The following is a 19,992-nucleotide window of genomic DNA, read 5'->3' as shown; positions in this document are numbered from 1 at the left end:
CCGGGAACAACAGTCCCGTCGCTATCTGCCCTAAATCCTTACTGTCATCACCCAGGACAACCACCTACTTGGTGTCCCCACATTTCTGCACTTTCCCCTTGCTGCCACCCTCGGTAGCCATCCCGATCCATCTAGCCACCACTCTTTAGATATGCTTTAGTGGTGTTCGCTTGTGTCATTTTTTGCTTGTTATCAGTTATTTCCTGTTTGAAGAGTTGCCATTGTAAACCTATTTGAATTCAATAATAATATTTCTATTTTTATTTTGGTTTATGTTAACTTCAGTATAATTTGGTATCAGAGCTGGCCTAACTCAAGTTCTATCCTAGGGTTTCCTAGCATCTGCCTCTACCCAAGACACCACAAAAAAATTCCATTCATAGCACCCACCAAACCATAGTCAAATTTTGACCTAACCTTAATTTGTCGAAAAGCAGCAACCCAATTTATGTTTTCCACACATTCAATTAGTCTCATGCCTCTTTCACCTCCCAAGCCTAAACTATAGCCGCACCACCCAGGAGATACCTACCCTGGAAGAGATACACCAAGAGATCTGCCAAATTCAGCGGAAGCGTGCAGACATCGAGGATGAAACCTTGGGGAGATTACCCTTGACCGGAATTTGGCGGATCAAAGGGCAAAAAGGGACTAGGATTTGAATCCCTTCCATAGGGAGGACTTTAGTGACGCAGAAGACACAGTATTAGAGGAGGCCGAGATAAGAGCCAACCTATGAAGAACGAGAGAATTTGAAGATGAAACGAGAGATATAACACTACTTCCTACCAGCTTACTATAGACAAGATTCAAGTTCTAGCTTCAAAAGTGGAGAGACTACATCACCGGGCAACCACCATGTCCTACATGCAGTGCTTAACCTCGGGGTCTTACAACCAAATTACACCCACGAGAACATCCAAGCTGACCCTGTCAGAGAAAAGCTGTTAGAGTGAAGAACAGGTGGAACCAATCCACATTTTTAAAGCTGTCATAGCCAGAAAGTTTTGCAAGTGTCGCGGATTTGGATATATCAAATCGGACTACATAACCAATGGGGTGATCAGTTTCACTGAGCATGACATTCTTGAAAAAATGTGTAATGACACAATAGACGCTGAAGAAGATGATAACACAAAGAAGGACCACACGTTCCTAAAAATCTGAGTAATAAAACGTTGAGTCAGGATATTGCAATTTCAATATTTGTGTACTTTTTATTTAAAACATAAAACTCAGGGGACTTCCCTGAGATACAATAAATGCTGTTTCTCATTTTTGCCGTAGATTTGAGTATATTGTCTATGTACATTTCCACAAATCATCCAATACAAGGCCCATGGTCCATTTTTATTATACCTGGCAATAGGTAAAGGAACTTCTTAATATTCTATCTTCTGAACTCTACGCTCCCTTTTGACCCAAAGAATACTTTCTAACCTTTAAATAGTACCCGACTTCACCTTATTGTTATTACGTTGTCTTGAAAATTTTCCTGCACTGTGTATCTTTAATGTTTTTAGACTTAAAAAAAACTCATTGAATGCTACCTGCTTTCAGTGTATTCAAAATGAGCATAAGTTCCTTTTGCAAATTTTTACTTCTCTATTCTATTAAAATTTCTTCATCTTCTTCAGCAAGTTTAAAAGAGCTGTGATTCGGACAACAACTTGAAATAAGTTCTATTGATTGCACCTGAAACACATGCTACAATTTGGACTCCCATATGGTTGTTTTTTAATTGCATTCGAGTAATTGTGTGGTTTGTTATCATTTTTTAGTCCTATTTATAAAACTTGATTTGAGGTATTAATTTAGAATTCTTCTTGTTGATTAGCTCTGTAGTGTTTTGAGTAGTTCTTCTAAATTTACTAGAAACCATGTTAATTGATCTGTTTAATTGTTTAAATTTTTGGGGAAACATTTTTCTTAGTCCAAATATATTGGAGAGTTAGTTGTTCTTGAATATTTATCTTTAGGTCCCACATCAGGCATTGAAACAAAGTCCCTCTGATAAAGACCCTCAATATAGTCAGAAACTTCTTAAATTCTCTTACGACAATTTGGTATTGTAGATGCAAGAATAGTTCATAATTGAGTGGAAAGAATTATTGTAACAGTCATTTGATCATTGCCCATGTATGTGTACATTTTTCTTTTATTGTTGGTGATCAAGTTGCAATTGTTTCCGCCTAGATGAAGCTTCGCACTCAATTTGTAAGTCACCAATTTCACTTGATGGTCTTTGTGAAATTCCTAGTAATTGGCTATGAATCAACATTAGAAATTCAATGATGAAAATTTAAAACATGTCACTGTTATCTAAAGTTGGTAACTCCAGTCAACTCTTGAAATCTTGCCAAGTTTGGCCATATCTGTGGCCATTATTGGAATATACTACTCTTGGTCAGGTGAATCATTATCATTTCCTGACTTGGGATCCTTGCAATTCTCCTTCGTCATTGGGTTGTTATTGAAGAAAATAGTGGCTTTCATAAGGCCTCATGCGGATACCATGACAAAATTAAAAAGAAAACAATATACAACTATAATTTGATTTGGTATCACTCCTTTTCCTTCAGGCTTAGGTCTTATTTATGAGCCTGCCACCAAATAAAAGAAAGAAAAGAAAAAAAAAAGAAAATGAAAATTAAAAATTCACAAAAATAGAAAAATAATAAAATAAAATACGTATGGCTTGTTACTGCATCAATTTGTACTTGTTTTGAACATTCAAAGTGAATTCATGTTGTAATTATTTTAGGATTCAGGAGCAACAAATGTTAGCCTGAGTTATTTTTTGGATGAATTGATTGCAGAAGACGTGACAACAGGTGAACAACAGGTGAAAGTTTTTTTTTTTTTTTTTTTTTGGCCTCAGTCATGAATTGATCCTTGTTATTTTCTGCAATTTACTAATTACCAAATTTCTTAACTGTAGATGTGCATAAATTTCCATTTCTACACGCACGGATTTTTTCAGTAGTTTCCAAGTTTTCCTCCGTGGTAATAATCAGATATAATTTTATTACAAGAAACTTCGGGTGAGTTGTCATTGCTGAATATTCATATTTTTTGAGTGGAAACAGATTGGTCACACTACACGCGAGCATTTCCTATATGCTGCTGCACAAGCAATCGCTTCAGATGTGTAAGAACCACATGAGACATGTTACGTTTGGATTCAAAAGATCATAGCTGTTAAATTTTCTCTTTTTTGTCAGTCCACCACCTGTAAAAGTTGGTGCTTGTCAAGTTTTGTGTCAGCTCCTACCAGATGCTAAGTCTGAGCTGATTCAGCCTCGTATAATGAGTATACTTTCATCACTCATTGAGCTTCTTAAGCAGGTAGTTTTTCTCGAATATTCAATGTTAAAGTAATTAAGGTTTGCATGCGTTTTGCCCAATTCCTATTTATTGACATCTCTAACACCTAAACTTCGATTTTTACATTTATACCACCCAAATCTTTCATATCACATAGAATATACCACTATTTTAACTTTTAAAAAGTGAAAAACACCTTTTCATACATAGGTAATTGTTATGCAGGTAAAAATTGAAGTTTAGGTGTTCGATATGTAAATAGAAAGGAATTGAGTGGTATGTAAGTAAATCTTTCAATTAAGTTTCATCAAAACCACAAAACGAAGAACTTGAAGATTGAGTGGTATGCAGGTAAAAATTGAAGTTTAGGTGTTAGATATGTAAATACTTAGGAATTGAGATGTATGTATATAAATCTTCCAATTAATTATTATTAAAACAATAAAACTAAGAACTTCGAAGAATAATGAACAATATTTCTATGGCTTTTCTTCCTGAGAATGCTTATATTTCACTGTCCTTAGAATGTATATGTTCCAGGCATCTGATGAAACTCTACATCTTGTGCTTGAAACACTTAAAGCAGCTGTTAAGGCAGGTGTGCAACTTGTTAGCTTGTTTTTTATGCTCTTAATTTTTGGACAACTTCTCTTTTTTACTTTTTTTGGAGTTCTGGTTGAGCTTTCATTTATGAACTTTTTTGTTTAACTTGTTAATACGTCTGATGACTTTCTTGAGTGTAGGCCATGAACTATCAAGATCCTTGGAGCCTGTTATTTCTCCTGTCATGCTTGATGTCTGGGTACATCATATTTCGGATCCATTTATTAGTATTGATGCCTTGGAAGTTTTGGAGGTACCATATCCAGATGATGATGTTGAATTCAAACATATCTTTCATACTTGGCATGAATTTACGCCTGTAGAAAATTCTTTTACACTATTATAGATTTGTTTTGTGTTTCAGACATTTGCTATTGCATTAGTTGCACGGTTGGAAGCAGCTTTTGTTATTGTTTCTGTAACTGAAGAGCTACCATTTTTTGTGTTGTTGATGGCACTTAAATTTTTGTGCTATGAAGTTATCGCAAAGCTCATTAATGCATGCACGAAGAAAAATCACATTTATTAAGAATATTTAGTAAAAATAACTTATTAATAGAAGTCCATAAAACATATATTATTTACCGTAGCAGAATAATTTAACAAATCCTTCATAACAATGACCCATTAAATAGGTGATACACTGTTTATTATGTGATGCAGTACAAAATGTTTGTGGGTCTGAACAAAGACAATTTACAGCCTTTTGCATGCCTTGTTGGTGTAGAGAGTCATGCTAGTGGTTCTGCTAACCTCATGCCTAGAAAATTTTTGTTTTGTTTTACTGGAACATTTGGCTTATCATTTCAGCCTTTGGTATGGTCTACCTTTTCTATAAATTCCCTGGGAAGACCTACATTTCAAGAATGTTTATTGAAGGGCATGATGACTGTATAAATCTACTGAAACTCTGCCACAAGCAATATTGATACCAGAGTTGATTCAAACCACAGTAGGAATAATAAATATTATTACTGAAAGTAAATAGGTGGTTACAATCAAACACACTTGAAAGAGAAATTACAATAAACACGACACAAACTCATACTAAAGCTCGATCCATGGGTGGTGGCGGTCGGCTCGATGGTTGGGGAGCGGAGTAGGTGGTGAAATGGGTTGTGGGTGGTTCGGACGGCAAAAGGAGGGGCTGAAATTGCATTGGCAGCGAAGCGGAGGGCTGGGACAACAATGAAATGGTTGGAAAGGGCGGTCTTGGATTGCGGCAGCAAGGGAGGACAACGGCGGCTGCAAGGAGAGGAGTTGAGGCAGTGCTGCATGCTGGTATGAGGGAAACGAAGGGCCGGGCAGCTGGAACAATAGAAAACAGCCAAGAACGCTGTATCCAGGTGGTGGCAGCGAGCGGGAATGACGGCGGCAGCAGCGGAGAATGCTTGGGACTGCAGGGTAGCGTAGATGGTGATAGCTAGACGGGGAGGGACTGCAGGAAGAACCACAGCAGTGGCTGCAGCAAGGGAGGGCGGCCGGGAGCGACGTTAGGAGGATGTGAAAGGGAATAGAGAAGATAATGACCATCTCCGGAGAGAGATACAACCGAAGCATCACCCAAATCCTCAAATACAGCCCTCGAAGGGAGAAAACAGACACCTACAACTGTCCCTAATTAAACTCACTTAAAAATTAAACCTAGAAAATCAGAAAGCAAATATGTAGTAAGAGGATAGCGAGGAGTGGCCCAGGATGGCCGGCCGACTCCACCACAGTGAAAGAACCTAGACTGGTTTGGTCCATACATGAAAACAAAGCTCTCCTGGTCACGGGACTGCAGCATATATTGGAAACGGCTAGTAGCTCCCATGTCAGATATGGTCGTATGTTTCCTTATTCAAATCTTTAACGTGGAAATCCCTTTTTTTCTTGGGAGCGCAGAAGAGAGTTTCTATTCAATAAAACTTTTCTCAATAATATTTGATTTTTCTAATTTTGAGGCATTCAGCAAATCTAATGCCCTGGAATTTGATACATTGTATTTATTCTTTGTGGATGGTTGATTAGATCTATCTTTTCTTCTGGTTTTTTATGCTTCATTCAAGAATTACATACAAGGATTCAGTCTTGTCTTGGCAAGAGCTTTTTTTAAACGATGATCTGTAATGAAAAAAAAAAACTTATTTTAAAAAATTGGGTTATATAAAAGTCCTGAACACTATACCCTGCCAGTGAGTTAATTTGATTTAGTGATGGATTGTGTTTTCCTAAACTTATTGAAGTAATCATATTGCTTTCTGCGTATCTGCAGCTTCTATTATTTTATTGCCGGTGACATTTGATTGCATATTCTGGGTTTGAGGGACTAGCTTATTACCCAGATTAATTTGATTTAATTCTTTCATGTAAACAACTTTATTATTACAGATTAACTTTCTAGTTTTCAGGCTATCAAAAATGCTCCTGGATGCATGCAGCCTCTGGTCACCAGAATCATACCGTCCATTGCTTCCATATTAGAAAATGTGAGTTTTTTAAGATTTCTAATGACAAATCTTTACTAGTCTAAGCTCATTCAACTCTAGCTTAATTTTATTTTACATATACTTTTGTCAGCCAAGGAACCAGACGGGTGGATTGCTTGCAGGTTCATTTGATCTTTTAACAATGATATTGAAAGTATGGTTAAAGTTCTACAGTCTTTTTTTTAACTTTTGGTACTGCTGTTTGTTGCCTGTTATATTTGCATCTTGTGCCAATTATAATTTTTTATTTTTTCTTTTCAGGGTGCGCCTGTTGAAGTTGTAAAGGCTGTTTTTGATAATTGTTTTAATTCTACCATCCAAGTAGTGCTTGAAACTGATGATCACGGTGAATTGCAGGTCTTTACCGAACTCTTTTTGGTGCAGCTAATATTTTTACTTTCTTAGCTTCAACCACATCCAATGATCCTAAAGTGCGAGGCTAATACCAACATAAAAAAATAAAAGATAAAAATAATAATAATAAAAAACCATTCAATTATCCTAAAGGCACGTCCATTTTAAATGCATGATGCATAATCATTAATGCTTGCTTCTCTCTCTGGATTTTGTAACCAGAATGCGACAGAATGTCTTGCTGCATTTCTTGCCGGTGGAAAGCATGAGTTGCTTTCCTGGAATGGTGATCCATCATTTACAATGAAAAGGCTTCTTGATGCAGCTTCAAGGTATGATTTATGGAAAGTTTTCGTATTTCTTAGGAGTCTGGAAACTCTTTCTTTGAACTCCTTCATTTTGGGTTGTATCCATATTTTTTTTACTCATCTTTTCCGGCTGTAATTGTTATCATTCATGTAGGGCATGGGCTGACATTTAAAATTCCCCAAAAACTGTTAGTTTAAGCTTGATGTTATCTGAATTCTTAAGATTTGATAGTGGTTATGTTTGTCTTTGGTGAAACCAAAACGCTATGGAAATATTGTGCCTTATGCCCCCTCCACACACACACACACACACACACACACAACGAAGCTAAGAACCGTTTGGTTGTTGAAAAAGAAATGCAGTGTAAATTTGTGTTTGAAATATTTTGAAGTTATTTGGTTGAATGCAAAATAAATGCAAGACTGTACCTTTTCTTTTTTGGTTTGAAGAAGAAATGAATTCAATGTAAAACACTCCTGTCAACGGCGACTAAGGTCTGCAGAGTGGGTGACGCGGGAGGGGGCTGTTTTAGCATTTGGCCAACCCTAGGTGGGGTTGGTTTTACCGCTCAAGAGGAGGGGCTTCCCCCTCCTTACTTATCTACTATTATAGATAGGCCCTTTGTTTTGTTTAGGATTATTTTTGGTGTGTTTTATGTTAGGACAACTGTCAGCTTCCTCCGTTTTCCCTTTTAGGGTTGAATCTGAGGACAAATGGTGCTCTGACTGTATCTCACTCCGAGGTGGTGATTATCGTCCGCTTTACCATCCCACAACCTCCTCCTTGCTGCCGCCCTTCACTCCCCTTCCTGCTTGCTATAGTTCTTCCGCCATAGTCCCCCATCTCCCTTGACCAACTTGCCTCCCTGTTCTGCAGTTCAACCACACATCCTCCCTTTTCCTCTTGCTGTAGCCTAGTCACAGCCACCTTCCCTCTTTTCCGTCGTCCAACCACAATCCCCACTTCTTTCTACCCCCTTACCATAGCCTATCACCATCCTACTGCTTTCTACCTACTGCATCCAAACCACAATTCACCTAATCCCTGTTACCCTCCTAGCCACACTTTACGCCACCCTAACCCTAACTGTCCTCCAAATGCATCCCTATTTTGCCCCAATTGTAGTCGTTGTTGGCAGCTTCCTCACCACCCCGATCGACGCCCTAGTTTTGTGTTGTGCCGTTGTTTTTTCCAGTTTTCAAGTGTCTTGTTTGTAACTTTTTTAAATTTCAGCAATAATAATTGCACTTCTATTATGGCTTGGGTTAACTCCGGTATTATTTGGTATCAGAGCTGTCTAACCTAGTCTTATCCTAGGGTTTCCTAGCATCCACTTTTCTTTTCCAAATCATAAACAAACTTTTACCTAACCCTAATTTTGCCTTGTTGATTTTTAAAATCAACAACCATAAATCAATCTTTACACTTTCTTTCACCTTCAAACTCCAAGCCCTAACTATGTCACCAAGGAGATAAATGGTCGAGCCAACCCGGGAAGAGGGACAACGAGAGATCTGTGGACTTCAATGAAGACTGGTGGACATTGAGGATGAAACCCAGGGGAGATTTACCCTCAATGGTGATAGGAAAAGTTGAAGAGGCGAAAGAGAGAAGAATTTCAACCCCTTCCGTTGGTAGGATTTCGGCGATGAAGAAGATAGACCACAACGTTTTGAAATTTAGTATTAGAGGAGACCACATATGGAGGACACAAGGACTTTGAAATAAAGGTGGATTTACTAGAGCTTGATGGAGCTATGTATTAGAAGACTTTATTGAATAATGGTGGATTTACCATGATATGTTTCTGAGACTCCACAACCTGTAATAGATAAACCTCTAAGTGGAGGAGTTCACAGTGCAATATCACCAGTTGCAGATGAAGTGTGATTTGGTCGAGCCAGAGGAACATAGCATAGCTCATTATGTGGAGGACTTGAAGCCCGTTATTATCAATGTGGTATAGTTGTAGCCTTATTTGTCACTAGGAGATGTCCTGACCTTAGCATTGAAAATGAAAATGCAACAAAAACAGAACAGACAATCACAATCAGTCAAGCAACCACTCATAGTTGGAGACACTAGCAAAAGCATGTCCCGGAAAGCTGAGAAAGTTGGTTCGGATAAGGACAAAGCCACCCCAAGTGAGAAGAAACTCGAGAAGAGTAGCACATCTACTATAGATCCTGCCAGAAAATACTTCTAATGCCACATATTTGGGCACATTACCTCCAACTGCCTGACGAGCCGAGTTGTGTCTTTTACATAGTAGGGCGCCGTTGAGGAGGTTGGCGACGGAGAGACAACTGAGGAACAGGGTGAGGTGTATCATCTTCCACCGGATGAAGGAGAGACGCTTGTGGTTTGACGGGTCTTACAGATCGAGGATACGGGAGATTCGCAGTGACTTCGTCACAATATATTCTACTACCACTGTACTGTGAATGAAAATGTATGCAATTTCATCATCGATGGATGGAGCAGTAAGAATGTGGCATCTTCATAGATAGTGGAGAAGTTGGGCTTCATGTCTAAGAGGCACTCCCAACCATATTCTTTGATGTGGCTGAAGAAGGAGAACTGTGTCAGCATTGATCGAAAATACTTGGTAGAGTTTTTGATTGGGAGTTAGCTGCAAGATTGATTGTGTGATGTAGTACCCATGGATTTTTGTCACCTGTTGTTGGGGAAACCACAAAAATTTGACTGTTGGATTCAACACAATCGATTCAGAAACACCTACTTATTCACCAAGGAGGGGAAACACATCATCTTGCTTCCTAGTTTTGTGTGTCGTTTTAACTGTATTCAAGTGTCTTGTTTGTCACCCTTTTCAATTGCAACAATATTAGTTGTATTTCTATTGTGGTTTGGGTTAACTCCGGTATTGGTGGGGTAGCTGGCAGGCGACATCTGCGGGCAAATTGGCTGTGGGCAGAGGGCTGTGTGGTGGACTCCATGCGGTGATTGGTGGTTGGCGGTTGCTGGCATGGGTGGAGTGTTAGGAGTTTTTTTTGTTGGCATGACATTTTTGGAATTCACTCAAATCTAACGAATCTCAAATACATTGAAATTGAATTAGAGCATAAGTTATAAATACATTGTAATTTTACACAACATTTATTATTCTTTTGACCAAATACTTGGATTTCCAAAACTCATGTCAAGGACTGCATTGCACTACTTTTCTTGCCGAGCAAACAACCACTAAAAGCTTTAGCAAATTTTGGAGTTGAGAGCAACTTTGGTTAATAAAATGAATATAACTAACATTAACTTCCAATTGATCTCTTTAATTATGAAAAATGTGTTGAAAGTACTGAGGTTGACATCTTTTTTTGCCAGTTTTTCTAATGACTTGTTTATGACGTCAACTTAAAGCAATTTATTGATTGACTGCTGGTTGCACATTTCTCATCTTAGTATTAGAAAATTTTTTTCTTCTTGAAGAGATAGGAAGAAGGAATGATAAAATGGAAAATTTTTATTATTAACCGGTCAATGTAGCTTTCATACACTTGACAATCATCCCCGTGGGAATATGTAAATGGTGCAACTTCTGAATTTTTCGAAAGTTAATTTTGTTTCTTTTCTTGGACCTGGCATTTTAATGCTTCATCATGGCTTTCACTATTTAGAACTTAGATTTAATAGAGTTCAGATTTCTAGATATTCTTACCAAGTGTAGAAATGGGTAATGAATTCTTACTGGCTTATTTGGAAAACCAAATGCTTGTTGGTCTAATTTAATTTCTTATAAATGTATAGCTTGAAAAATGTTTTTTTTTATCAAGTAATGCATCAATTCTTTTTTATCTATTGTACAGTTGAACTTCAGCCTCTTATGTTCATTTTTCCAAACACATGGATATCATCTTTTTGTTTAATTTTGTGTTTGCTTGATGCTAACACATGGACAACAAAAGAAATGTATGTGCTTGATGCTTACATTTGGACAACATCTTTTTATTACTTTCCGAAGAGCTTAGTGGTTACTCGATTATTTATGTTGAACTTATTGGAGCTTTTATTTGTTGCATGCTGAATAATAAAGTTTTTTTATCCCTGAACAATTGTCATTTTTCATTGATACTTGTGAATCTTGTGATATAGTATGCGAATTGATTTAGATTTGCATTGAAAATGTCAAGTCAAATCAATTATGTGGGTGTGAAGTCAGAAAAAAGCTGGTGATTTATTGGAGAAGCCAAGTGATGCGGGCCAGGCCTTCCCTCCCCCTCTTATTTCCTATTTCTATCCAATTCGAATTCATTCATATTCTATTGTTTGCATTTTCTATCCCCTTTCATACTTTTATTCCTTTCCAATTTAATTCCTCTCTATAAAATTGCCTACCTATTCTACCACCTTGGACCTCTATCCCAATTCCAAATTCTTTCCTATTTCTTTTGCTAAAATCCTTTATATAATGCTGTGTTCGCCTAGGGTGAGGAGGCTTTTTGAGGATTGCTGATTTCAGTTGCTGCCTCTGAGGTGTCTTCCCCTTCTGAGACTGTACCCGACGACGAAAAAATGTTTTGACTGTAACTCGTCCGAAGTGGTGACCATCTCTAAGGTTCTGGGTGGTGTTCCGGTTGTAACTCAACCCCATAGCCCCCTCTGGCCCTGCTTGCAGCAGCTGCAAACCATCTTCTCTGCTGTCATCCAGAGCTCCAACTCCCTTGTAACAGCTGCAAGCCACCTTCCACCCATCTTCACGCCGCTGTCCAAGCCACTGGGCTTTTTTATGCTACCGCCATGCCCTTCCAGGTCTTGCTGCGGCCAACTCTCCAGGGTCCTTTCCTACTGCTGCCCGACCCACCGACACCTGTTCCTGTGGTCGTCTAGTCCACCTTGACCTTGTCCAGTTGTTGTCCAGCCTTTGGACACCAATTCCTGCCGCTATCCAGCCCACCACCACTTGCCTGCTACTATCCAGGGCCACTGCAACCCCTCTCTAGTTCCCTTCCACTCACTACACAGGTGTCCCGACCTTTCCTTGTTGTCGACCATAACTCGAGCCCTCTTCCTGCTGCTTTCTACCCCCGCCATCACTTGTCGGTCGTCATCTTCCAGCACTATCGCCCTCCCTTTTGGTCGTTTTAGAACTGACACTCCTTTCCAGTCCTGCTGGAACTGCCGCTCTCCCCTAGAGAGTCTTTTATGTGTTTTGTGCAGCGTCATCGTTGTCATTTCCGTTTATATGTTTGTATTGTTTATGTTAAGGAGGCGTCGTTGTAACCTATTGAATTTCAGCAATAGTATTTGTATTTCCATTGTGGTTTGGGTTAACTCCAATATCACTAAGTTTGGTATATATTGATTAATTGGGACGTTAGATGTTGAATATGACCTATGTTGAGAAGATGTTGAATGGTGATCCAAAAGTGGGGAGTGAATTATTAAACTTTGGCTTTATCTGGTAGGGCAGGCATTTTTGGGATATTCTAGTGACATCTTTTGATTGAAGTGGTTGTTGTAATATCCAAAAATGTTAAAAAAGTAATATGATATTTTCTTTTAAATTTATACTTTACTTTTTCATATCTCAAAGGGATATTCTAGTGACATCTTTTGATTGAAGTGGTTGTTGTAATATCCAAAAATGTTAAAAAAGTAATATGATATTTTCTTTATAAATTTATACTTTACTTTTTCATATCTCAAAAATCATTGAAAGTATTTCTATAAAATTTTTGCTCAACTCCATTAAATTTCACTATGCTATTAATTTTATAATCCAAGACTTATTGCATTGTCACAAACCCTTCCTTTCCTCTTAAATTGACATGCACTGCCGAATGTAATTTTTTGCCGCTAGGCTCATTTTAATTAAAGTTTTAGTAGAACAGTATTTACGTTTATATATATCTTTAACATCACTCAAGCAATTCATGTAATATTCATTTCCCGCTAGGATGATTTTAATTAAAGTTTTTGTATAACAGTATTTACGTTTATATATATCCTTAACATCACTCAAGCAATTCATTTAATATCCATTTCACGTAACTATTTACTTGAAACAGAGGAGCTGTGGGTAGAGGTTGGGCTGAGGGAAGATTAGGGATATTAGAGGAGGGGAGGAAGAAGAAGAGAAGGAGAGGAAGGCTAAGATTTGAAGTAAGAAATCTGATTTTTTTCATTTCTTCCTGTAACTTTTGTTTGGCCTAGATGTGGAAGCTTCAAGGCCTGAATGAGGAGAATATATTCTGAGCTAAAAATATTATTTTGAAGTTATTGGAAATAAATTTGTGCTGTTATATTTGATTTTGAATTGAAAAAGTTATTTTTAGTAGGTTTAGGTAAGAATAAGAGTTTAGGGAGATAGAAATAAGGAAAATTATCTCCAGGAGAATCTCTTAACTGTGTTGAGATATGCAATATCTTATACAGAGAGTAAAAATATTCTTAAAGATATTGTTTGTTGATCGCTAAAATGATATTGGACCATTTTATGCATTTGATTAAGAGTTTCTTTGTGTTGAGCATTATAGTGTTATTTAATTTTATCAAAAGTCTAATTGACACCATCATAGGGCTCCTAGAAGGTGTTTAAGATGTGGATTTAATGGGAGGTGGTTGTAGAATGACGAAGGGATGATAATATGTGTGTTCGACGTTGTTTGGAAGGGAATATATGTAATTCAGTGGTTCTCTCGACTGAAAACAACAAAGAGGGTCACGAAAGGACTCAGTTGGAACTGTGAAGAGGTTCATCTCCTTCCTGAATAAGCTACAGGCACAACTTGAAAAATGAAGAGGATACAAAACTTCTAATGGTAGAAATCAGAGATCACATCTTCAAAATGCATAAAACAAAGCAAAAGTCGGTAAAAATAGAAAATAACAACATAAAAATAATCTCAATAAAAAAAACCCTAATTCTAATTTACTAATATAAGAAACTTAGGCCCTATAAGGACCTGTCGTAGCAAATAAACAAGAAATCCCTGTTTCAACATGGAATGAGATAATCTCGCTCGTCTCACCTTGCGGGATTGTATAAATCCTGCTAAAAATTCCTTAATCGGTCGAGAATCGATTCTAGTTTGTCAGGATTGATTATATGACAGATAAAATCCCGTAATCATTGGATCCTGCGATCGTGATATTGCGGGAGAGCTCTTGCATTATTCTTCCTAGGTGGAGAGGCTTTAACTTTTCTTTGTGGGCTTGTGGAATCGATCTACCACCATAACAAAGTTATTTTTTCATTGTATCTTAGGCAATCTCACTTTAAAATTTATTGTCACATTCATTCCATGTAATTCTAAAATATATGTCATTCCGAAGTCAGTCCTGATAACATAGATAACCATTTTTTAGCACAATCAGAGCTAAAACTGTATATAGATGAGTATTATTATGAGCAAGTCTTTAGACATTAAATATATAACCTGCTTTAAGTACTCCTACTCAGTTAAACGCATCCGATAAATAAGTCTGCCTCGAAGAATCAACATTGGAATGAAATGTATGCTTGCTGGACCACTCTCAGTGACAACTATCTTGGAGGTAAACTTTCAGTCAAGACATTCGATAACTCTTTAATAGGGGCTGCCCCTTTTTTGGTATCGACTCCTTGGACTCTCTAAATTTTAGGATAACCAATGTTAGTCTTGCTGGAATTTTTTTCATGGGCTAAACTTGAAGGACCAATCAAATCATTAGCATCTTACATTTGTCTGGTGGAAGTTGGTGCTCTTTTCTAAAGTCTTTATTCTTTTGCATTTTACTATTCATTTCTTCAACTGGTTTTTGCTCAATGAAAGAGATTACTCTTTTTTTTTTGGGTAGTCAGAAGCAATGTTGCTAAAATTGTGACATTTGAAATCTTTTCTCTTGGAATCAAGTTCGATGACAAGTTTAGGGCACTGTTACTCTTATCTTCATTGCCAGGCAGTTGGCATGGACGAGTCACTGTGATGAGTAACTCTTCAAGTAGCATAAAGTTAAACTTTGATCACATTGTGAGGTTAGTTTTGAATGAAGTTGTCTGCAAGAAGTCGAGCAGTGAAACTTCAAATTCTATTTTGAATGTTGAAAACAAAGGAAAGAATTTTGATAGAGGGAAAGACTCAAGTCTAGGAGAGGAAAGTCCAATTTAGGGAGGAAAAAAAGCAAAGGTGAATGTTGAAACTGCAGGAAGATTGGTCACTTCATGAAGGACCACAAAGCTCCAAAGGTTGTTTGTAGAGTTCTAAATTAGAACCTCTCTGCATATGTCTCAACAGATGAAATCTCAGGGGTCTTTTTTGTATTGTCCCTAAGTAGTACTGGATCTTGGATAATATATTCACGTGCCTCTTTTGATTCATGGCCCAACAAAGATCTGTTAAAAAGTACACTCACAATGATCTAGGGAAGGTTTATTTGGGAGATAACAAGGCATGCAATATTGTTGGAATGAGTGATGTTGATATCAGGTTGTGAAATATATCAGTCTGGAAGCTCAATGAAGTTAGACATGCTCCATGTTTGAAGAGAAATTTGATTTCTGTGAGTCAGCTTATAAGGTCAAGTGATTAAAGGCATAATGATGATAGCTTGAGGCAATATTGATGGCATCCTTTTCTTGCTCAATGAGATATTTGAATCCATTTTTATTGCTGGAACAAAAGGTGTGCAAGTCTATGGCACCACTGACTTGACCATATGAGTGAGAAATGTATGAAGTCCATCCTTTCTAAGAATCAACTTAATGGTTTTAAGTCTATAGAATTATATTTTTGTGAACTTTGTTTTTATGACGAGCAAAAAAAGTTCTTTTTCTCTAGAAATGGGTCAAAGATGAAATCCCAGAAGCTATAGTTATTACATACAAGTATGGGGTCCTAATCCAGTTCAGTTCATTGGAGGTTCTCAATATTTTGTCACTTTCATTGATGATCTCATCAAGAAGGTATGAGTGAACTTTTTAAAACATAAATGTGATGTATTTGAGCTGTTTAATAAGTGTAAAATCATTAATGAGAATAAGACGAGCTCGAGGTTGAAGTGACTTAGATTAGATAATAATGACGAGTATTGTGATCATCAATTCAAGAGTTATTGTGCTTGAGAAGGAATCAAACACGAGTTAACTGTTCCAAGGACACCACAACAAAATTATGTGGTTGAGCGCATGAATAGAACCATCACAAACGTGTTAGGACTACGAGGTTGTTTGCAGGCTTTCTAAAACAGTTTTGAGCAGAAGAATTGAATACTGCAGTTTATTTGATAAATCGGGGTCCATCAGTCCCTTTAGATGAAGGGTTACTTGAAGAAAAGTGATAAAGAGATAAATCTATATCGCTTGAAAGTATTTGATTGTTTATTATATGTTCACATTGATGCAGAATCAAGAAGTAAGCTTGATTGAAAATCTATCAAGTATACTTTTTTTGGTTTTGTCTCGAATGAATTTGAGTACAAATTATGAAACTATCAAAATCAGAAATTTATTAGAAGTAGCGATGTTACTTTCACTGAAATGGAGATGCATAAGGACAAAAATAGAACTTAAGCTTGTTCATTATTTACTTCTGAAGAGTCTTTCAAATATGTTGAGATAGAAGATACTGATGATTAGGAAGATGGTGAGGAAAAGATGCTCAATCTGATGAAACATATAAATTTCCTTTTATACTTGCTACTCAAGTCAGGAGGTCTAACAGAATCACACAATCGATACATAAGTATTTTTCTTATTTGTATTATTTATTGCTGAATGATGGTGGTGAACCAGAGTGCTATGAATATGCACTCATGTTGAAGATTCAAAGGAGTGAGAGTTTGTAATGGATGATGAGATGCAGACACTAAAGTCAAATCAGACATGAGATGTGATAGAATTACCAGATGATAAAAAAACACTGCACAATAAGTGGATTTATAGGTTGAAAGATGTGTCAGATGTTAGCAGACGTTACACGGAGAAACTTATTGTAAAGGGGTTTCATCGAAGGTAAGGAGTAGACTACACTGAAATATTTTCTCCCGTATTGAAGATGACAACTATTAGAGTTGTGTTGAGGTTGGTAGCAAAGGCAGATCTACATTTGAAACAGACAGATGTGAAGATAGTCTTCTTGCATGATGATCTAGAAGATGAACTATATATGATGCAGTTGTAAGGATTTGAAATTGTAGGAAAAGAAGATAAATTTTTCAGACTGAAGAAGTGCTTTTATGGTTTGAGACAGACCCCAAGATAATGGTACATGAGATTTGATATGTTTACGCCATATAATGAATACATAAAGTGCTTAGGAGATTACTTTTGCTTTAATAAAAACCTTGATAATTGCTATATATTTTGATTTTTTTATATATGAATGGTATGATGATTGCAGAAGTGTATGTGAAAAAAATTATGGACTTGAAAGAGTAATTATAAAGGGAGTTTGAAATAAAGGATTTAGTTTCAACCATAAAAATTCTCGGTATTAAATAAGTTGGGACATAAGTGCAGGGACATTGAAGTTTTCAGGAAGAATATGTTGAGAAGATTCTACAGTTTTGACATGAGCGAGGCAAAACCTGTTTACACCCATTAGATAGTCATTTTAAACTATCTAAAGAATAATCGCCCATGTCTGAAGCAGAGTAAACACTTATGAAAAGAACCTCATATGCTTCAGTAGTTAGAAGTTTGATATATGTAATGATATGTACAAGACATGATATTGCATATATATTGGAAATGATCAGTAGGTCCCTGGGTGATTCAAAGAAACATCACGAGGAGATAGTGAAGTGGCTTTTCGGATACTTGATAGAAACAATCAATAAACCATTTTATTTTGGAAGTGCAACAATTAATGTACAGGGATATTTTGATTCAATTATGACAGGAGGTATTAATGATAAAAGTATAACGCATTAAATTTTTATTTTGGTAACAAAACAGTGATTTGGGTTTCTAAGTTGTAAAAAATAATTTTACTTTCTATTACAGAAGCTGAGTACATTATTATCACTGTGGTTAACAAGACGATTTGGCTATAGGAATTTATGGTAGAATTGGGCAAGGAGCAAGAGACTTGAAAGCTGCATAGTGATAATATGAGTGTTATTCATTGCTTTTCCTGCTAGGATGAAACACATTCAGCTAAGGTATTAATTCACTCGTTCACTCCTAAAAGATGGACAGTTATCTTCGGAGAAAATACATAGTTTAGAATACTACACATATGTTGATTAAGGTTTCTTACAATTTAGGAACTAAAGCTATGCTTGCCTTTGGTTGGAGTTCAAAAAGGTTTAGAGTAGAGACCGGGGGTTGAGCAACACTACAATTCATTACTATAATATATAGGTATATATTGGAGGAGAGCAACTAATTGCAATTAGTCTCAAAATAGTATTGTTAGATATGAAGCGTGATTGTTGGCGATCAATGTTTAATTCAAGCAAGGGGATTATCATCTCTTGTATCAAGGAGCGAACTAAGCGCCCCTTTGTCTCGAAGCAACGCTTAGACTCAGCGATTGGGCTCCTCTATGCTTGGAAAGCATGCGTAGGCGCAGCAATTGGGCGCCCCAGTGCCAGAGTAGACGCTGCCACACCCAGTTAGGTTCGTTTCCTGTTTTCAAAACAGACAACCCGAAAACTCGACGCCTAGGATTGACGTCTAAAGCCAAATTTTTGCAGTTCAGGATTTAAAATTTTTTCGCAGTGGGAAAGCAAGTTAATAGAAGAGAAAGAGCGTGCCGAAGTTGGATTTCGCGAGTTCTCTTCTGTGAAAGAGAGAAATGAGTGTTCGCGAGTTTTAGATTAAAGAGAGGCTCGAGTTTGGCGTAATTTATTTTATTTCTCCTTTTTCATAGTGATTTTTTTTTGGTGTGGTGTGGCCCATTGTTGTTTTCCTATTCTTAGATTTTTCTTGCATCAAGTTTTGGTGTTCTTTAAGTTTTCCTTGTTTTCTTATTTGTGCGCTTTTGTTCATAGTTTTGACTCGGATTTCTCGAATCGGTGTTTCAGCGGTTTTCAATTTCTAACACAACCGCCAAATCGTGGGAATATTTATTCTTCATCACTGAAAATTTATGGTGGAAGAGATTTACTTTTTTTTTTTTTCTGATAAGTTATCATTATGGTGGAAGAGATTTACTTTTTTTGTTCTGATAAGTTATCATTATGGCTATGAGGGAATATTTACTTTTTTGCAGTTGAGGATTTAAATTTTTTTGCAGCGGGAAAGCAAGTTAATAGAAGAGCAAGAGCGTGCCGAAGTTGCATTTCACGAGTTCTCTTTCTCTGAAAGAGTGAAATGAGTGTTCGCAAGTTTTAGATTAAAGAGAGGTTCGAGTTTGGCGTAATTTGTTTTATTTCTCCTTTTTTTATAGTGAATTTTTTTGGTGTCGTGTGGCTCTTTGTTGTTTTCCTATTCTTAGATTTTTCCTGCATTAAGTCTTGGTGTTCTTTAAGTTTTCCTTGTTTTCTTGTTTGTGCGCTTTTGTTCATAGTTTTGCCTCGGATTTCTCGAATCGGTGTTTCAACGGTTTTCAATTTCTAACACAACCGCCAAATCGTGGGAATATTTATTCTTCATCATTGAAAAATTTATGGTGGAAGAGATTTACTTTTTTTTTGTTTTGATAAGTTATCATTATGGCTATGAGTGATCTTTGGGTATGTCGGCCAAATAAATGTCGCGTTTTCTTTATTTAGGATTTAATTTAATTTAGTTTATGGATATTTAAAATAGTATTTTAATTTTGAAAAATATTGTTTCAATTTAATTTATATAGGACCAACAACAACAACAACAACAACAAAGCCTTTATCCCACTACGTGGGGTCGGCTACATGAATCCTTTTTCTCCATTGCGTCCTATTTAGTGTCATATTTTCATTTAGTTCTAATAAATTAAGATCATTTTTAATACAATAAGCCCAAGTCTTCCTAGGTCTACCTCTGCCTTTCTTAACACAAGTC

General features: G+C 36.8%; 1 protein-coding gene across 2 annotated transcripts in view; it reads left to right on the top strand.

Moving 5' to 3' along the window:
* Positions 1-19,992, top strand: part of LOC110031542 (importin-9) — a 95,167-nt gene that overhangs the window by 45,500 nt on the left and 29,675 nt on the right. For both annotated transcript variants that reach the window (XM_020734790.1, XM_020734791.1), the window contains exons 15-24: positions 2,765-2,834; positions 2,942-3,006; positions 3,090-3,151; positions 3,225-3,348; positions 3,868-3,925; positions 4,071-4,183; positions 6,324-6,401; positions 6,493-6,555; positions 6,663-6,758; positions 6,978-7,087. In XM_020734790.1, the coding sequence (XP_020590449.1) occupies positions 2,765-2,834; positions 2,942-3,006; positions 3,090-3,151; positions 3,225-3,348; positions 3,868-3,925; positions 4,071-4,183; positions 6,324-6,401; positions 6,493-6,555; positions 6,663-6,758; positions 6,978-7,087 (839 nt within the window). The remainder of the gene's footprint in view (positions 1-2,764; positions 2,835-2,941; positions 3,007-3,089; positions 3,152-3,224; positions 3,349-3,867; positions 3,926-4,070; positions 4,184-6,323; positions 6,402-6,492; positions 6,556-6,662; positions 6,759-6,977; positions 7,088-19,992) is intronic.

This window comes from Phalaenopsis equestris, unplaced genomic scaffold (assembly GCF_001263595.1).
Source record: "Phalaenopsis equestris unplaced genomic scaffold, ASM126359v1 Scaffold000840, whole genome shotgun sequence".
Classification (NCBI taxonomy): Eukaryota; Viridiplantae; Streptophyta; class Magnoliopsida; order Asparagales; family Orchidaceae; genus Phalaenopsis; species Phalaenopsis equestris.
The sequence above is the reverse complement of the archived record's forward strand: the minus strand, read 5'-3'. Positions and strand labels throughout refer to the sequence as shown.